At 38.2% G+C, this 18963-nt stretch overlaps 1 protein-coding gene across 6 annotated transcripts in view; it reads right to left on the bottom strand.

Annotated features, from left to right (window-relative positions):
• glis2b (GLIS family zinc finger 2b) overlaps positions 1-18963 on the bottom strand; it is a 57414-nt gene that overhangs the window by 25415 nt on the left and 13036 nt on the right. For 2 of the 6 annotated variants that reach the window (XM_053652943.1, XM_053652952.1), the window contains exon 2: positions 12022-12183. The exons of 1 other annotated variant lie outside the window; for it this stretch is intronic. In XM_053652943.1, the coding sequence (XP_053508918.1) occupies positions 12022-12040 (19 nt within the window). In that variant the 5' untranslated portion in view covers positions 12041-12183. Of the gene's footprint in view, positions 1-1667; positions 2894-7426; positions 7576-12021; positions 12184-18963 lie in introns of those variants that run through there. 3 more of the 6 variants (XM_053652968.1, XM_053652979.1, XM_053652986.1) reach the window with 3 other exon arrangements.

The following is an 18963-nucleotide window of genomic DNA, read 5'->3' as shown; positions in this document are numbered from 1 at the left end:
CAATAGTGGTTAAGACATTGCACTACTGATTGGAAGGTCATGAGTTCAATCCCTAGCACCACCAAGTTACCACTGCTGGGCCCTTGATCAAGGACCTCAACAGCTTAGTTGTATAAATAATATAAAGGTAAGTCATGCTGGATAAATGCCAAATACCATAAATGAAATGTTATGAGCAGGACTATGGAGTCAATGCAGAACTTAATAGACATTCAGTGTAGTTTGAATAGCGTCGATTTGAGGATGTTCACATTGGGTGCATCAATTCCGTCGAAGCTTCACACCACCTCAGAACCTTCAGATACCCAACACCAGAGCAATCTAAAACAGAACTGGGTCATCCGTCAACAGAAGTGTGACATGACACCCAGTTATTGATAATAATGGGAACTATTAAAATAAAATTTAGTTACACAAGGCTGTTTTTCCCTCTTTGACCAGCAATGCAAAACAGTCTGCTGGGCAGCGGTTCTCTTAATCATCAAAGCTACCTGTGCTCTCCCAGTCAAACCGCAGTGATCATTGTGTCGTGAGGTAATAGTTGGGTGTTACCAACTTATGCAATGGAGGGGGCCTTTTAGTATTTTTATCTGATTTATTATGATAAACTCACAATCGATGAGTGTGGGGGTCAGTGGTGTAATTGCAGGGGGTCCGTAGGAAAGTTTTAAAAATGTTTAAATAATATAATATTTTTTGTTAAATGTATCAAAACATATTCAAATGAGATTTTTAAAATGAATCAATTTGGTTATTCGCAAATATCACGTTAGCTGAGCTGATGATCGGATTTACTTTACATTTATTTGCAAATGAAATGATGATTTGCAAAAACCTATGAGTGGTAGACAAGTTCACGTGTCGCATTGATGGATAAAATAAACAAAGGATAATTCAGAGAGTCAAATTAAATGTCACACCAACAATAAAATGTCAAAAATAAAATCTTGAAATGTTTTGATTCGATTTTAATGTTAATATTATTAATGTTAAATATTAATGAAATAAAGCAACATATATAGAAATGACTGTTTAATATATAGCCTATAACTGTTGTGGAGTGAGGGGGTCCTTGTGGATTATTCGAAATATGCTACGGGTCCAAAGCTCACAAAAGGTTGAGAATCACTGGTCTAGTGTATGAATTTTAGAAATGTAATATTGTCTCAAATGGAACAGATTAGTTTTTTACTAACCTGAAAGTTTGTCCCCATCCGTTAATTGATTAATTGAAAAAATAATTGGCCAAGTAATTGATTGTGAAAATAATTGTTAATTGCAGCCCTACAAGAGATACAAATGCATCCCTTACACTACAAATATAAGAGCTAATAATATAGGTACTGAATATTTAAGTATCACTTACAAATACTAACATTTATAGCTACAATTAGTGATACAGTGACAGTAATCTTATTTGGTGCTGGAGAATCCACCATCCAAGGCTATTTGTGTATACTTATTTGAATTTTCTATTTTTTTGTATTATCTACCACATTTTCTTGCTCTCTTAGTTACTTAAATATTTCTTTCTTTCCCTCATTTTTGCCTCTTTTTCTCTCTCTCTCTCCTTGCTTGACCTCCCTTAAGGCAGAACGACTCCACCTCCACTAACACACACACACACACACACACACACACACACACACACACACACACACACTTACTTGCCACAGAAGCTGAGGGATTTTTTCCTGCTCCCCTCTGCCTTGGCCAACCGCCTTTTTAGACAGGAAACATTAGTTTCCACTCCACCTCCACAGGGCCTCTCTGCTTCTCTCTCTCTTTTCCTCCATCATCCCCCCTTTCTGCTTACTTCACTCTTATATCTCTATGACTTACTTGTCCCACCCCCGCTGCTTTCTCATCATCCCTCCTTCTCTGGAAATTTTTTCTTTGTATAGTTCATAGAGAACAGACTGTACAAGCCATCTCCACAATTAATGTTCTTCTGAAAAATTAAATTCACTTTAATCTAGTATTATCTGTAGTGCCCCTAATGATTAGCTTTATCCTCTCCCCCAAAAACAATCTCATGGAAAAAGAAAATAGGAGACAGCAAAAACTGAGAGCCAGCCCAAGTAAACTGTTGATTGTTCCAATGAAAGGTATGGCCAAGAGCAGCCACCTGCCAAGAGAGTTGTGTGATCTCAAATAGCAAACGGGGGAGTGAAATGGATAGAAAAGTGCTGGAAAAACAAGAGAGGGAGAAAAGGACAAGGGGTGGGAAGGGAATTGCAATAGGAAGCCTCTTACCAAGCTATCGATGGCCCCAAGCCAGAAGTCTCAGACACTACGGAATTCCTCACAGAGGTTAGGGATAAATGGAGCGAAAGGGAAACCCTGGGAGCGTTGCAGCTGTGACTTAACACTGGAAAAGTGGCAGTACCTGAGCAGAACTACCTGTGAAGTCGCCTGATGTAAAGGTGCGGCTCAAGAAAGCAAACACACTAAAATACATTAATTATTATTCAGAATTATTATAAAATAGTGCAGATTCTGACCAAACATAGAATGTTTCCCAGAAAGACTGTAAATAACATAGAAGGCCACAACTAAGAACTCAATTACCCACAACTACTGAACTAAGTTCACAATTATTCCCTCTTACTTCCCTCATTCCATCAGCAGCTTTAGAGTTTGACCCACATAGATAAATTAATAGACTTGGATGCAAAGAAAGCTTCTTTTTTCCACCAGACTTGATGTCACTTCCGAGTTCAAGGTATGCGAGGCAACTCAATAAGAAAAGATGCCTGAATTTTTAGACTGAATTATCAGCAAACATATTCAAGGCCTGAATTATGAAAGACAGCCTGACCTCGCTTGACTCAGGGAAAAGAGGCTGGAGCATGCTGGGGACAAAAGCTAGGGAGAAAATCTGTATCCAACAGACTACTAAACAGTGCCTTCTTTACACCATGATGACATTTTTACAGGCTCAAAAGTAATTGGACAAACTATCAATAATAATATATAATAATAATAATAATAATAATAATGCAAATCCTTTGCAGTAAATGACTGCCTGAAGTCTGGAACCCATTTACATCACCGAATGCTGAATTTCACTTCAGTACGTGAAAAGCATGCTCAATTGGGCTGAGGTCAGCTGACTGACTCAGCAAATTAAGAACATTCCATTTCATTGCCTTAATAAGCTCTTGGGTTGCTTTCGCATGTGTTTTGGGTCATTAACCATCTGTACTGTGAAGCAGCATTTTATCAGTTTTGCAGCATTTGTCTGAATCTGAGCATAAAGTATAGCTATTCACTGCAGAATTCATCCTGCTACTTCTATAGGGAGTCACATCATCAAAAAACACCACTGACCCAGTTCCATTGGCAGTCATAAATGTCCATGCCATAACACTTCCTCCACTATGTATGACAGATGATGTGGTATGTGTTGGATCCTAAGCCCTTCCTTTCTTTCTCCATACTCTTCTATTCCCATTATTCTGGTACAAGTCAATCTTGGTTTCATCTGTTGAAAGGATCTTATTGCAGAACTGGGCAGGCTTAGATGATTTCTAGCAAAGTCTAATCTGGCTTTTCTGTTCTTGAGTGTTACCAGTGGTTTGCATCTTGAGGAAAGACCTCTGTATTCACATTCATGAAGGTGTTTATTGATTGTAGCCTTTGGCAATGTAACAAATTGTTGATTTGGACACTCACTAAAGTTTCTGTTATCTCTCTGATAGGTTTGTTTTGTTTTTTCAGTCTAATGAAGGTGTCCTTCACTTGCATTGACATCTCTTTGAACCGCATAATGAGAGTTCCCATGATCAGCTACCAAATGCAAACACTTGGAATCAACTCCAGACCTTTTATCTCCTTAATTTGTCATGAAATAACAAGGCCACATCTGGGCATGAAGCGGCTTATCAGTCAATTGTCCAATTACTTTTGAGCCTGTGAAAATAGAGGGACTATTTAAAAGATGGCTGTAATTCCCAAACAATATTTTTGTTAAACCCCTTGAAATAAAGCTGAAAGTCTACACTTAAATCACATTTTTCCTGCTTAATTTCAAATCCATTGTGGTAGAAGCAAAATTACAAACATTATGTCACTGTCCAAATATTTATGGACCCAAATGTATTTTCAGTGGGATAACTTGTAAAATAAAATGTGTAGCTGGATTTTCAATGTGAGAGCTTGTAGAATAAATCTCTTAACTTGTATGTTTACTTAGAAAATACAGTATTCACACAACTGTATTTAAAATTTGAAGTCATAGAGGCTCAAATGAGTGAACTAATACTAATGGGCATATAAATTTATTTATTTGAACATCAATTAGTTTTTGGTGCTACAACCCCTTTAACATGACATCACAACTTGTCAAATCTAGCCGCCTCGACTTTTTCAGCACTCCTCTCAGTAGTCTTGTTGTAATACTGATTTATGTAACTACTTCACTGAGAGATCAGAACTGGGGCGGGGTGGGGTGGAGGGATACAGTGGGGATGAGACGTAATTCATGACCAAACAAAAGAACTTATTTTAGTGTGCAAAAAAATAAAAAAAACCCTGGCTGGACACTGATGAAGTGATTCAAGCTAGTTAAATAACAGAAGCCAAATATCCACATTGCTCGATTATGGAACTTCGAGCTCAAACAGTTTCTTCTCAGTTTGTATTTTTGATAATACAGTAAACATGATAAACATTAACTTAATCTTATGTCTTAATTTTCTTCACAGTATTGCTTTGGATTGGTCAATGGTGCCTACATGTTAGTTAGCGACATACTTAGCTAATGTTAACTTCCTTACCAATGTGTTTACATAAACTAAAGTTTGATGACATTAACTGCTGAAATCCAATTTTATTCACATTCAGTATTAGATAGCTCTCTGGGATCTGTATTTGGTACTAGACAGTTTGTGCCACATGAACAAACATAAAAACTTGCTTTCACTTATAGAAGCTTTTTTTGTTAATCACCATTATGATCTGACAATGTCAGCAAATTGCATGCGTCATCTGTTAGCAAGCAGTGCCTGTGTTGAGAACCAGAATTCAAATGTGTCCTGCTGTGGCCAAACCTAGCATTTCTGTCAAAGGTATTGGCACTACAGCATATTAACAAACCAATATATCTGTTCATGCAAATGAGAGCATGCTTAATTCCAGTGAAGGCATGTTAAAGCCCAGGGCTATCAAGAGCTAAAGTGGATCCAATGTCCAAAGACAGGTTAGAGCACTAGTTAAAGGAAGGGATTGTGCATATTTGAACATACATTCAAACACCGATCATCCATAACATTAAAACCTCTGACAGGTAACATTAATAACACTGATTATCTTGTTAAAATGGCATCTTTCAAGGGGCAAGACATATTAGGCCGCAAGTGAACAGGAAAAATAAGCAAGCATAAGGATCTCTGCCAAGGGCCAAATTATAATGGTTAAGTGAAGTGCTTCACAGCTTGCTGTGTATGGGGCTGCGCAGCCACAGACAGGTCAGAGTGCCCATGCTGACCCCTATCCACTGCCGAAAGCGCCTACAGTGGACAGGTGAGCATCAGAAATATGAACGAGCTATCATGGGCACAGACTCACCGAAACTGACAGTTGAAGACTAAGAAAAGACCAGGTGATATTTTTTTCTAATCTTCAACTGTCCAGTTTGGGTGAGCCTGTGCCCATGATAGCTTCAGATCCTAGTTCTTGGCTGACCGGAGAGGAACCTATTGTGGTTCAGCTGTCGCCCATCCACCTCAAGGTGGATGTTTTGTGCGTGCCGAGATGCTTTTCTGCTCACCATGTTTGTAAAGACTGATTATTTGAGTTTCTATATCCTTCCTGGTAGCTCAAACCAATCTGGCCATTTTCCTTTCACCTCTAAACAACAAGGTGTTTCTACCCACAGAACTGGCGCTCAAACTATGTTTTTCGCACCATTCAGTGTAAACTGTACACTGTGACTGTTGTGTGTGAAATTCCCAGGAGATCAGCAGTAACTGAAGAAGTCACTGAGATCATACTTTTTCTTAAATCTTGACGTGAACATTACCTGAAGCTCTTGACTTGTAGCTAGGGCTGCACAATCAATCGGATATCGATGGCGATTACGATTTTGACTGCCCACGATTACATGAACATGATCGACTGCGATACTGACGTTTAAAGTTCGTCCTCCGCTGCATATCAAATCAAGTGCTTCCTAAACTTACAGCCAATCACCATACAGTGGCACAGGGTTGACATCATTTTGTAATGCCAAAACCCAGAAACGAGTTAGCATTTTAGCGCTCATTGTGAGCCTTGCGCTCCAGTGCTTGAGCAAGGGGAAATCATGACACTAACAAGTTTCTAAATGGCACTACAGAGGTTGTCGGGAACATTAAACGTCATCACGTGGAACAGGAAAAAACTTTGCAGATAAACTGGTTCAGGTATGCTGTGCACAATTCACAATTTTGTAAAAGTTCTCAGAAGCTTGGTGACGGTGACATTGAAGTCAAGCGACCGTAGTATAGTTCGTTTATAGCATATGGTTAGCTGTTTATTTCTGGCGATTCTATTTAGGCTTCAAAATTCATAAAAGTTGTGTTCATTTATGAAAATTATCTTGATGGACAAAACGTGTTAGTATCGTAAACTTTTGTTGATCACAGAGCTTATTTTTTGCAATAATCCAAAAGCCTATGTGAAAATCCTATTGGGTTTTTGTTGCGGGAACCAGTGTGATGCTAACTTCCGGGTTCAGGTACAAAATGGCGTCATCCCTGTGTCACCGCTCTATTGGGCGATTTGGCTGCGTCTCTCCCCTGTAAACACTGTTATTGACTTTTCTGCACACGCCTGAATTGTTTTAATTTGGTTGCATATTGTTATATTTTATTGCATATTTCCATTTGGTTGATGGCATTTTTATTTTTACTTATCCTATAATTTGGGTACCATTTTATTTATATTTTGCTTCTACGAGGTGATGCACTTTAAGGGTCAGTCTAATTTGATGCAAAGATTTCAACATTAGCAGGAATGTAGCACAACATGGAGGTGAAAGCAGCGGTCGGTTTATTTAAATGTGAAAGTGCAATAAAAATATGTTGTCCCTAAAATCAATGAATAATCGTGATAAATAACCGTGATCTCAATATTGATCAAAATAATCATGATTATCATTTTGGCCATAATCGTGCAGCCCTACCTATAGCTGTATGATTTTGTTGTACTGCGCTGCTGCCACATGACTGGGTTATTAGACATTTGCAACATTCACTATCCAACTTAATCAGATTATACTGATTTAATGGTGTGTTATCATTCAGTTAGGAACAGTATCTATGATGTATTCTACTGTATATTCTCTATTATATATGTTGATACACAGTAGAAAACAGCCTGTATACATGAAATTATTTTATCCTCAGTAGAGTACAATAAAGTGACTTTGAGCGAGCCTCACCCTCTCTCTAAACACGATACTCCTGAGATACCAGTGATCCTGACCCCTTCTACTATCCGGACGGCTTGATCCCACTTGATGCCCTACTTCTGGTTGGAGTTCTCATCACTTGGCAATCACTCACTGCTACTGAGGATGGCCCCACACACCTAAAGATACATGAGATTACTTTGGATGGTACCACTTAAAAAACATGAAGATTGCGTTGGACTGCAATTGATACAAATAGGTTTGCACTCAAGTCTCAATCAGTGAACAGCTGATAACTTCAACAAAATACATTAGATGTGAAAACTATAATGAACTTCCTGGTTATACAATTGTACTTTTTGATCATGTAGTACACAGTTATAGAAGGGAATTATTTATAATTGCACTGCTGTATAACTGCATTTGTTGACACCCTAATGAGGATGGGTTCCCTTTTGAGTCTGGTTCCTCTCAAGGTTTCTTCCTCATATTGTCTCAGGGAGTTTTTTCTTGCCACTGTCACCTCTATTGCTCATTATGGATAAATTCATACATTTAAAAATTATATCCTGAATTTATGCATTTCTGTAAAGCTGCTTTGTTAAAAGCACTATACAAATAAAAATTTAATGTAATGTTTGACTGATTGACTCACTTTCAATAGAAATTCTCCTCCTCAAAAGCATACAGTATTAATAAATTGTGTGATTATTACCAATAGAGTGTAATATTAATAGACTGGTTCACTTCATCATTAGAGAAGAGTACTAATAAATTCAGTGATTCTGATCACCAACAGAGAGCGGTACCAGTACTTGAGTGACTTCTATCTTCAGCAGGAACAAGATCAGCACTGAAATGATTGTTACTCTCAAATAATATCCGTAACAGCACTTAAGTGGCTCTTATTTTCAATCAGAATCAGCATCACATGTATTCATTGATCAATATTGACAATACTCATCATTCACCATAGAAAAAAGTATCAGCACTTATAGTAAACATTGTCCAGGGAATGTACTGTGTGGGTAATTCATCTGAAAGAGTTAGAAACCCTTGTCAGGCCTACATGTGGTCTCTACTAGTACCAGAAACTTTTACATTATGTGGACGACGGGTGCGTATGCACTACCTGGGAAAAAGATTGCACTTTGGGAAGAAGGCAAGCCAGCAGAAGCAGTGTGATGCTCTGGGCAATGTTCTGCTGGGAAATCTTGAGTCCTGGCATTCATGTGGATATTACTTTGACATACAGGATAATATTGGACATATTGGATATTGGATAATTTTCCTCAATAAATAAATGTCCAAATATAATATTTTTGTTTCATTTGTTTAATTGGGTTCTCCTTGATGAAAATCTGATGATGTTTTAGGTCATATTTATGCAGAAATATAGAAAATTCTGAAGAATTTACAAACGTTCAAGCACCACTGCACCTGTGTTAGAATGCCATTGTCACCTGCACTTTGTCTGATGCAGTGGATGCCGTTCTGGGCTTCTCACACACTCTAGGGACAAACATGGGAGGCACAGCAGCTTTTTGTGATGCTAAGCAAATTGCCAGGGGTTTTGTTTGAAGAGAGCAAAGAGAAAAGCAATGTTGTGCATGATAAAGTCTTTTCTTTATACGCTCCAACAGATGCAACGGAAAACTGTTGTTGGGTGATTCCCACAGCCGTCCCTGGGTCCAAGAGAGCAAATCTGGCCCCGCTTTCTGGGTGGGAAGGATAGAGGTACTTTCTCCACACACAATCAGAATATCTCTAACCAGTGGTGAGCATGTGTGTGCTCATGCACACAGAAGAGGACAGTTAGCACTTTCCTCAAAGTGTGTTCAGCTGCTCTCTGAAGTAGCATAAGCAGCAGCTTGAAAACATGCAATGGCTGGCTTTATGTGTTTTAAAGGTAGCACATACTAGCCCTCTCTCTCTAAAATAACACTAGAAAATATCCAACACTATCTTTATACTAAACCACAATTCACATCTTCACTTTGTAAAAGCAATTTACTAAATAACTTCTGCTTTTTGTCATGGAAGTATCAAAGCACTAGTGACTAAGCTTTCAAACATTCACCATAATCATCAGACAAACTCCAACCTCCACAACCCCGGACTTAAAATGCTGCAATTTCACAAGTCATTTCCTCCCTCGCGGTTTATTCTCTCTCTGTCTCTGCCTGTCTCTCTGTGTCTCTTCCTCGCTCATTCCTCCCCTGCTCTGAACTAGTTCTTGCAGCATCCCTCAGCAGCCAGTGATGCAATCCACATACTCCTGCATGTAATAACAGGGCTTGGTGTCTAAGAAGGCTGAGAATGGCAGTCTGAAATGGTTTCCCATAGGCACAATCACAGAATGAAAACATCATTTTATAGAATAATATACAAAGTCATTCTGAATTCTTGCTCTAACATTTCAAGAGGCTCTTTATACTGAAGGGTGTGGAAATGGACCCAAAGCTGATGACTGAAGAAAGTGGCAGTAATCATGAAAATGAAAAACAACTACAAAACAGTACAATGACAAACTCGCTTATATTAAACATACAACTTTTGAAACCAAATTTTCCGCCATCGTTTTGTCAGTCAGCTCGCCTCACTCTCGTCACGTGCTAAATGAAATCTGACACCTGCTGATCTGTGCTGCGACTCCGACTCATTCGGCCCATGCCGAATTGAGCAGAAGCGTTCAGTTTTTAATTGTAGCGACCCTTCTCTAACTGAACTAAATGCGGGTAGAAATGGCAGGTAACACGTGATGATTCACACCTGTGTCGTATTTCCGACAGTCTACTTGTTTGTGTCTCTTTGTGCTTTCAGTGTCTCCCATAAGCGGCGAGTGAGTGAGTGAGAGAGTGAGAATATGAGAGAGTAAGTGAGAGAGATACCGATTGGCAGAGCTTGCGAGACACACACGCACATGCCAAGAAGCACAAACTTGAACCTTATGGAGCAAAAGCTGCGAGTCCGGGACAAACCCGTTTCCTGTTTTGTTGAGTTTTTTTTGAAAGTGTGCTGAAAAGTGCAGACTGAATAAACAGGAGCCCAGAACTCAGCTAAAAATCTCCCGAGTCTTCCACCACACCCTCAAGCACAAGGTTCTACTTCCTTTTAATTACTTCTACACTAATTAAAAAACACCACCAATACTTGTTTATTACCTATTAAAAAAGACCCCACTCACTTTCTTGTTTGCACTGTCGATCTGTACAAGATTTCACACAACCTTTTTATGATTGTTGCAGCCAAAAATGTTTGATTTTGCTATGACTTTTTTCAAAATTTGCAATGCAACTTGCGGAGTTTCGTGTGGGTTTTTTTTGCGGATTTAATTATCACTTGCTGAGTTACCTTTGTACAATAAATACATTTTTGAGAGCTGCTTGTGTAAATATCACAAACTCAGCCAGGCATTTTCAGCAGCATTAACTCTAAATAGTGATGCACGCTAACTTACCGGTGGTCATTTGGTTTCCTCGCCTCAGGACTGCGACTCCGCGGTCACAATCAAAAGGTCAAAGCAACGAACGTTCACTTTGAAGCGAGTTCAGATTTGAGTGACATCGACAGCACAGTCCGCAACGTGAGTGGACAATAATTTAACACGTGTTGGTCACTCGTATGAATTTTTTTTCTTCTTTTTAACACATTTATTGGATAATTTAACACGTGTTGAAACAGTAATAACACAAAAACTGTGTAGGATATTAACACTTCCTTTCTGAGTACGTTTCTCCAAGTAAATCTAACAGTCTGTCCATGTTAAAACCACCACCTCCACCTGAGGCAAATTCAAACAGTTGATTTGACCCAAGGAGCTGGGCTGATGTGTCGAGGTGGGGGAGGGGTGCACTGATTCAACTGTCAGTGAAAATGACCCAGCCACTAACCCAGCAGTTGGGCTACACAAAACTACCTAAAAAACTACCCAAGACTGAGAAAATAACAATTAAATGACCCAAAATGCTCAATCCAGTGTTTGGGTAGAAAAAATATAACCCAGCATTTTTTTTTTTTTTTTAAGAGTGTATATCGCATATGTGGGTAAATGGTCTGCACTTATATAGCGCTTTTATCCAAAGCGCTTTACACTGTGTCTCATTCACCCATTCACACACATACTCTCACACCAATGGTAGCAGAGCTGCCATGCAAGGTGCTAACTTGCCATCGGGAGCAATTTGGGGTCCAGCGTCTTGCCCAAGGACACTTCGGCATGTGGAGTCACGTGGGCCGGGAATTGAACCACCAACCCTACGATTAGTAGACAACCCGCTCTACCATCTGAGAGGATCGTGGAGTGTTTGTAGCTTGAGCTGACAAGAGTTGCTTAGAATTTAAAATTAAAAAGTTTTGTTTTTGCGACTGTCTTTTTTATTTTTTTACAATACAGTTGAAGTTACAAGGTAAAATCTAAATGGCAAACCAAATCACTTTAAATAGTACCTATCCACTGTGTGTGTTCCAGTGTATATTCCTGATGTTATATTTTCTAGATTGACAGTTTGAGTAGTTTGGTCTTTCTCACTTTTTCAGTCCATTCATGTTGATCCATGACTACTGTATGTAAAGAATAATTATTAATAGTAATTATTAAACATCCGGAAGCATAAAATAAATACCAGTAATGCAGAGAAACATTGTCTATTGTCATGGTCAAGTGTCAGCTGTGGATGGGGAGGAGGTAGATCGAACTGGCAGGTAACTCGATGATTCTCACCGGTCTCTCATTAGCCGGAGTTTACTTATGTGTGTCTTTTCATGCCGTCAGAGCCTTCCGTAATCTGTGAGCGAGAGAGAGAGAGAGAGAGAGAGAGAGAGAGTGCGAGTCCATGTGATAGAGCTTGCAAGACATACACTCACATATACACATGATAAGAAGTGTGAACTTGAACCTGACAGAGTGAAAGCTGTGAGTGTTTTCTGTTGAGTTTTTGAGCCCGGAGCTCAGTAAACATTTTGCCTGTCTCTCGACTCTTCAACACCCTCACACACCTGGGTTCTAAATATTGTAATGGAACACATAACTGAATATATTTTGAAAGATGTATTCAGTATTCAGTCATCATTAATTTTACAGTACTTTGCCCAACCCTGTCTGAGTCCCATCGAATTACATTGCACATTTTTTAATCTAATTGCTTTTTAAAATTTTAAGTCTAACTAATTTAACAAAATTATTCTGGCCCTGCTGCAAGTAGGTTGTACCTCGACAGATAGCTAAACTGGTTGAGGACGGAAGGAAAGTCGAAACCAAAATAATTCCTTTTCGGTGTTTTACTTTGAAAACTTCAATTCCACAACGTCAATTTGTGAAACTACAATACAAACACAAAAACACACATTAAGTATAAAGTGTGAATTAAGGTCAATTTTAAGAAGGAAAACACAATTCAGCATTATTACACAAAAGAGAGATAACTATAACCTCCTGCACTAAATATACAGAAAATGTTTTTAAATCCCATGAAGTAATACTTTTAAGCATAGTTGATATTAAATAAACAAAAACTTGGAGATGATGGCCTCTTTGGCATGAAATAAGATAATATGGCTTTTTATCTGACAAACATCTACTGCTGCATGACTGCTGTTGTATAGTCAAACTAAAATGGATGCCATGACCGCTAACCCAAGTCACATAACACATTTCAACCAATGAAATAAAACTAAGTTAAATGACTACTTAAATAGCCAGAACAAAACTACAGAATACAGCAAGTATTTCAGTAGCTACAGAAAAAGTTGACCTAAAAAATCTACCTAAAACATAGGAACACAGTTTACATTTTGCATCTATTCATTTCATCCACCCAACTCAACATTATGTTAAGTCTAAGCTCCAACACTACTTGGAATAATCAATTTAGCATGCACTAGGATTCACTTACTGTATTGATTGTATAAATACAGGTAGAAGGAAAGGATGAGGTTGACAATCTACCAAGCAGTTCTAGTGATCATTATCGGCTATGGCATTTCAGCTTGGTTTGGCAACCTACAATAAAAGTCAAAATCCAATCTCGGATTGGTCTACTAGTAAAACAGCAATAACTTAAAAATTATAAAATAATAAAATAATCTTACACTCACCTCATGTGCTACATACAGGATATGAATTAATCACATCAGTAAGACTCTAGAGGATTAGAGTTAAAAATACTAACAGATTCCTCAACATATAAAAGGTTATTTTATTCCATTATCAGTGAAACACCTTAACTCAAGAAGACATGTTTTGTATGTTCTGTTGTATTCAAATGTACTGTCTTCTCCGAAACTATTGGAATGGCAAGGCCAATTCATTTGTTTTTGCTATACACCAAAGACACTATGGTTTGAGATCAAATGAAGGATACGAGATGAGAGTTTTTGATTTTGGGTTTTATTTCCTGGTACTTACCAGATGTGTTAAAGAACACAAAACATAGAACCTTTTGTATCAGACTATCCAATTTTTAGGTCAGCAAAAGTATAGGAACAGATAAGTCTTGAAGTAATCAACACTTAATATTTGGTTGCAATAACTGAATCAAGCCTGAGACTCATTGACATCATCAAATTGTTGGTTTCTTCTTTTATGATGCTTTTCCAGGCTTTTACCCCACCCTCTTTGAGTTGTTGTTTGTTTCAGGGGGTTTTCCCTTCAGTCTCCTCTTCAGAAGGTCAATACATGTCAATTCAACATGCTCAATTGGGTTAAGGTCTGGTGATTTTACTTGGCAGTCTAAAATCTTCCACTTTTCCCCCTGATAAATTCTTTTGTTGAGTTGGCAGTATGTCTTGAATCATTGTCTTGCTGCATGCTAAAGTTCCTCCCAATTAAACTGAATGCAGTTCTCTGTAACATGGCAGACAAAATGTTCCTGTAAACTTCTCAATTAATTCTGCTGCTACCATCATGAGTTACATCATCAATAAAGATTAGTGAGCCAAAAACAAATGAATTCGCCTTGCGGTACCAATAGTTTTAGAGGGGACTGTATAGGCTTTACACTACTCTTCTTTTGCTTATTTGCATTTTTAAAAAAAACTTATTTAAATGATTGATTCTGTGGCAGACTAGTCCAGGTCTAAGACCAATTTCCTTACCAACCATAAACTACAAAGAGTAATTAGAGTATAAAAGTTGTTTATAGTCATGCTTTCAAACTATCAGCCTGCTGTTGCTCAAACTGCCTAGTGTCTTTTCATACAAGGAACCGGTCACACATGGATTATTAGTGTATGCATAAAAATTAACCTAGCATAGTTTTATAAGGGCTGTTTGTGATCATCTCTAATAGTCCAAACAGATCCAGCTAAAGCTGACCGTAAAATGCATGGTGTAGCAGTGTTTGGAGAAAATATAAAAGGTCTGGTCTTCGGTGTTTACCATCCACTTAAAAGTAGAGGTTTCATGGGAGCTGACAAAGAAGTGGAAGCTCTGCCAGAAAGATATGACCCTTTAGCCATATTTCATCTGAGCCATTAGGCGTCACATGTGCAGTCATTCAGAAGTGACAAGTCTGAGCTTAGCTGCTCTCACCCTTTTTTGAGTGACTCTAGCTATTGTAAAACATAAAACACAAAGCAAAGTTGCTTTCTTGAGTATAGTCCAAACTGGTATATTGTGTAAGTATTAGTCTATATATATACACATTTATTTATATATATATATATATATATATATATATATATATATATATATATATATATATATATATATATACACACACACACATACATACATACATATTTATATATATATATATATATATATAGTGGTTTTTTTTATAGATGCACAAAAAAGCACTGATAATTAAACTACAGTCCTAAATTAATAATAAAATCTCCCTTTCACTGCACCTTATGGTTTCTGTTACTCACTGCTTTTAGGCATATTGTTTTATTTATGTTTACTTTGATCATACCATTTTAATTGGACATTACAGATCTTAATTGCGCTACACTGTTCATCACCACGTCTAAACTGCAAGTTAGGAGCAACGTGGCCTCGTTACTAACAGATCACTCCTGTTATAATAAATGACATAAGTTACACTGTAAGTGCACAAATACAGCATATAATAACAATAAACTTAAATTAAACTAAACCTTTTAAGCAACTCGCACCACTTTCCCCAACCCCTTGCAGACCGTGTAGCATTTTGGATATAAACACAAGTTTATGCTCGTGCATCACTGTCATATGTCCGTGCTACACAAGCTCCACTTTGTAAAGTTTGATCTTCTTTGCTGTGTTTAATATAAAATGTGCTCCAGCCTTAGAGGACTTGGAGGTCGCACACTTTTTTCCCCCGCTGTCACTTGATGATTACGCCTCCATCTGACGGTGACTGAGGTCATGCTAGGAATAAAAGCTAACGCTGACAAACAGTAAGCTGAAGAAATATATTTTCATTGACTCTGGGTATCTGCTAAAGTTAGCAGCGTCACATTAAGTGCAATACATACTTCCTTGGTTAGTGAAAAACTGCTAGTGTCCCATTTGAGATGATACTACCTTTCTAAACTTCATACACTAGATGGTAGAGTACATAATGCATAGTGTAAGTATTTAGTATTTACTCTCTGATGCGTGTTTTTGAACAGAAGTAACGCAATGAGTAAATGTGACCATACTGCGCGCAGACCAACTAATGCATAATGAGATTCGTTTACAACAATTTTCATAATCCATTATTATTTTATTGATCAGTTGTTGAAGCTCTACTTAAGTTGCTTTACAACTTAAGTGCACTAGCACAGAGTCAGACCCATGGGAAGCAGTGGTCTCACATAATACAAATGGTCCTTGAAAAAAACAGGCTGCTTTATGCAATATAAAAGATAAAAAGAATAGTTTTTCCATGTGTATAGTTTGGAAAAAGGATTCCTGTATGCCTCCTGGAGAGACACCTGCAAACAAGCCATTATTCTGGAGAAGACAGGGGGCATACAGGGGGCCAGATCTTGGCCAGATCTTGGCCAGATCTTGGCCAGATCTTGGCCAGCTGTTAGTTCTAGTTCTTTCTAGTATGGAAACTGTGTGTGTGTGTGTGTGTGTGTGTGTGCATGCACGCATGTGCGTGGGTGTAGAAACTATGTTTGAAAGGCTCAAAACGGGGGGCTTAACAGCAAAACACATCAGGATTGTGGAGAAATACAAAAGGGAAGAAACACAAACAAACAGATCACAATTACTCTAAAACTGATATGATATGAAAATAGTCATGCTAGTGTTGAGTTGTGGGAACTGTTAACACACAAAAACAGAAAGGGTTGCTGCTTAAGCAGAGGCTTCAGCCTCAGCATGGCCCACCACATAGACACACTCACATTCTCCCCTAGCCATGCATGTGCTCTCTTCTTCTGTGGAGATGCCAGCTGTGCTGCTGCCTGTGGTCTCCAACTCCCCTCACTAAGGGTGCCTGTTTTCTTAGAGCAAGGCCACCGCTCAATGCTACCTCCCCCTCCTGTGCCTGGCAGCCAGACAAGGTCAACATGAAAGGCTTTTCTCTCTCTATTTATTTTGCTCCCTCCCCTCCTGCCTCTCCGTGTTTCTGTGACTTTCTGTGACTTAGCTAAGCTGAGCGACTGGTTCCTAAGAGGATACATCTTCAGTCTTCATTCATACAGAAGGAAAAAGAGTGAAAGGAGAAGGAGCGAGAGAACAAAGTGAAATGGAAGAGAGACTGAATTCATCAGTAGATTTATTACATTTAATTAAACCCAGAAGCACCTTGCAAAATACTGTACAAATACAGACAGGTAGCTCAATGGGGAGAAGTTGCTCAATAGATTAATCCTAACCCAATAGCATTAACCATTAGGACATCCACATTAGTAAATAAATGACAGCTTGTTTAAACCCTTGGCTGAGTACAATGGATGTTAACTAGTTCCTGAAGGGCTGCAGGTTAAAATGTTATTGCTATTACCCTGGTTTAAGAGCTGGGTATCGTTTGAAAATTTTCAATGCAGATACTGATCTGATACCTTGAATTTGATACTGATTTTTCCCCAATGCCTTTGTTTTAATTGTGATAATAAACAAACCACACAATATTGCAACCAGTGCTGATATATCAAATCTAGCGGTGTATACAGTCCTCCCCAAAAGTATTGGAACAGCAAGGCCAATTCATTTGTTGTTGCTATTTGGGTTTTAGATCAAAAGACAAATATGAGACAACAGATCAGAATTTAATTTCCTGATATGTACATCTAGATGTGTTAAACAACTTAAAATATGGCACCTTTTCTTTGAACCCGCCCATTTTTCAAGTGATCAAAAATACTGGAATGTGTCTGACCGGTGTTTCCTGTTGCTTATATGTGCCTGTTAAATTGATGGTTTAAACAATTAATAGCAATTAATGAAAATCTACTATAGATTTGAGCCATGTGTTTCCCCTGTGAAGAATACATTTGTTCTTAAAAAAGATAAACCAACATGAAGACCAGATAGCTGTCTATAGGAGAAAAGCAAGCCATTTTGAAGCAGAGGAAAGAGGGAAAATCAATCAAAGCCATTGTTCAAGCATTGGGCATAGACAATACAACAATTTGGAATGTCTGGGAAAAGAAAGAATCCACTGACGTGCTAACAACCAGACATGGAACAGGCTGGGCAAGGAAAACAACATCAGTTGATGTCAAACATTGTGAGAGCTGTGAAGAAAACCCCAAAAACAAAACAAGTAACACAACTTGACAAAGAGCAGTCAGTGACATCACCAATAACCTCTATAGGTCAAGGGTGAAAGTATCACAATCAACAGTGTGAAGAAGACTTTGAGAGCAGAAATATAGAGGCCATATCAAAAGATGCAAACTACTCATTGGCAGCAAGAGTCAGAAAGGCATATTGAAATTCACAAAGATATACAGAAATGAGCCAAAAAAGTTCTGGAACCAAGATTAACCTCTACCAAAGTGATGGAAAGGCCAAAGTGTGGAGAAAGAAAGGATCTGTTCATAATCCAAAACATACAAGCTCATCGGTAAAGCATGGTAGTTTCATGGCTTGGGCTTGCATCTCTGCTTATGGAACAAGCCCAGTAATCTTTGTTGATGATGTAACTTATAATGGTGGCAGTAGAATGAATTTGGAAGTCTACAGAAACATTATGTCTGCAAATTTACAGAGAAATGCATCCAATCTAATTGGGAGGTTGACAATGACCCAACACACAGCCAAAACAACAAAGGGTTTCATCACGAAGACTGAAGGGAGAACACCCCCCCTCCAAAAAAAACAAAAAAAACAAAAACAAAGAACAACTGAAAGAAGATGCAGTACAAGTCTGGAAACCCATCATAAAAGTAGAATACAACAGTTACAGTATGTTAGATGGTTGCCAACTTTATGCAGTTATTGCAAGCAAGGGATATGCAACCAAATATTGAGTATTTACTTTATCTGTTTCAATACTTTTGCTCATCCAAATATTGGGTGGCGTGACCAAAGGTGACGTTTTAAGTTGTTTAACATGTCTAGATGCAAATATCAGGAAATGAAAGCTGAAATTTTTTTTTTTTATCTCAAACCCAAATGTCTGGAGTGTATAGCAAAAACA

Source organism: Ictalurus furcatus, chromosome 2 (assembly GCF_023375685.1).
Source record: "Ictalurus furcatus strain D&B chromosome 2, Billie_1.0, whole genome shotgun sequence".
NCBI lineage: Eukaryota > Metazoa > Chordata > Actinopteri > Siluriformes > Ictaluridae > Ictalurus > Ictalurus furcatus.
The sequence above is the reverse complement of the archived record's forward strand: the minus strand, read 5'-3'. Positions and strand labels throughout refer to the sequence as shown.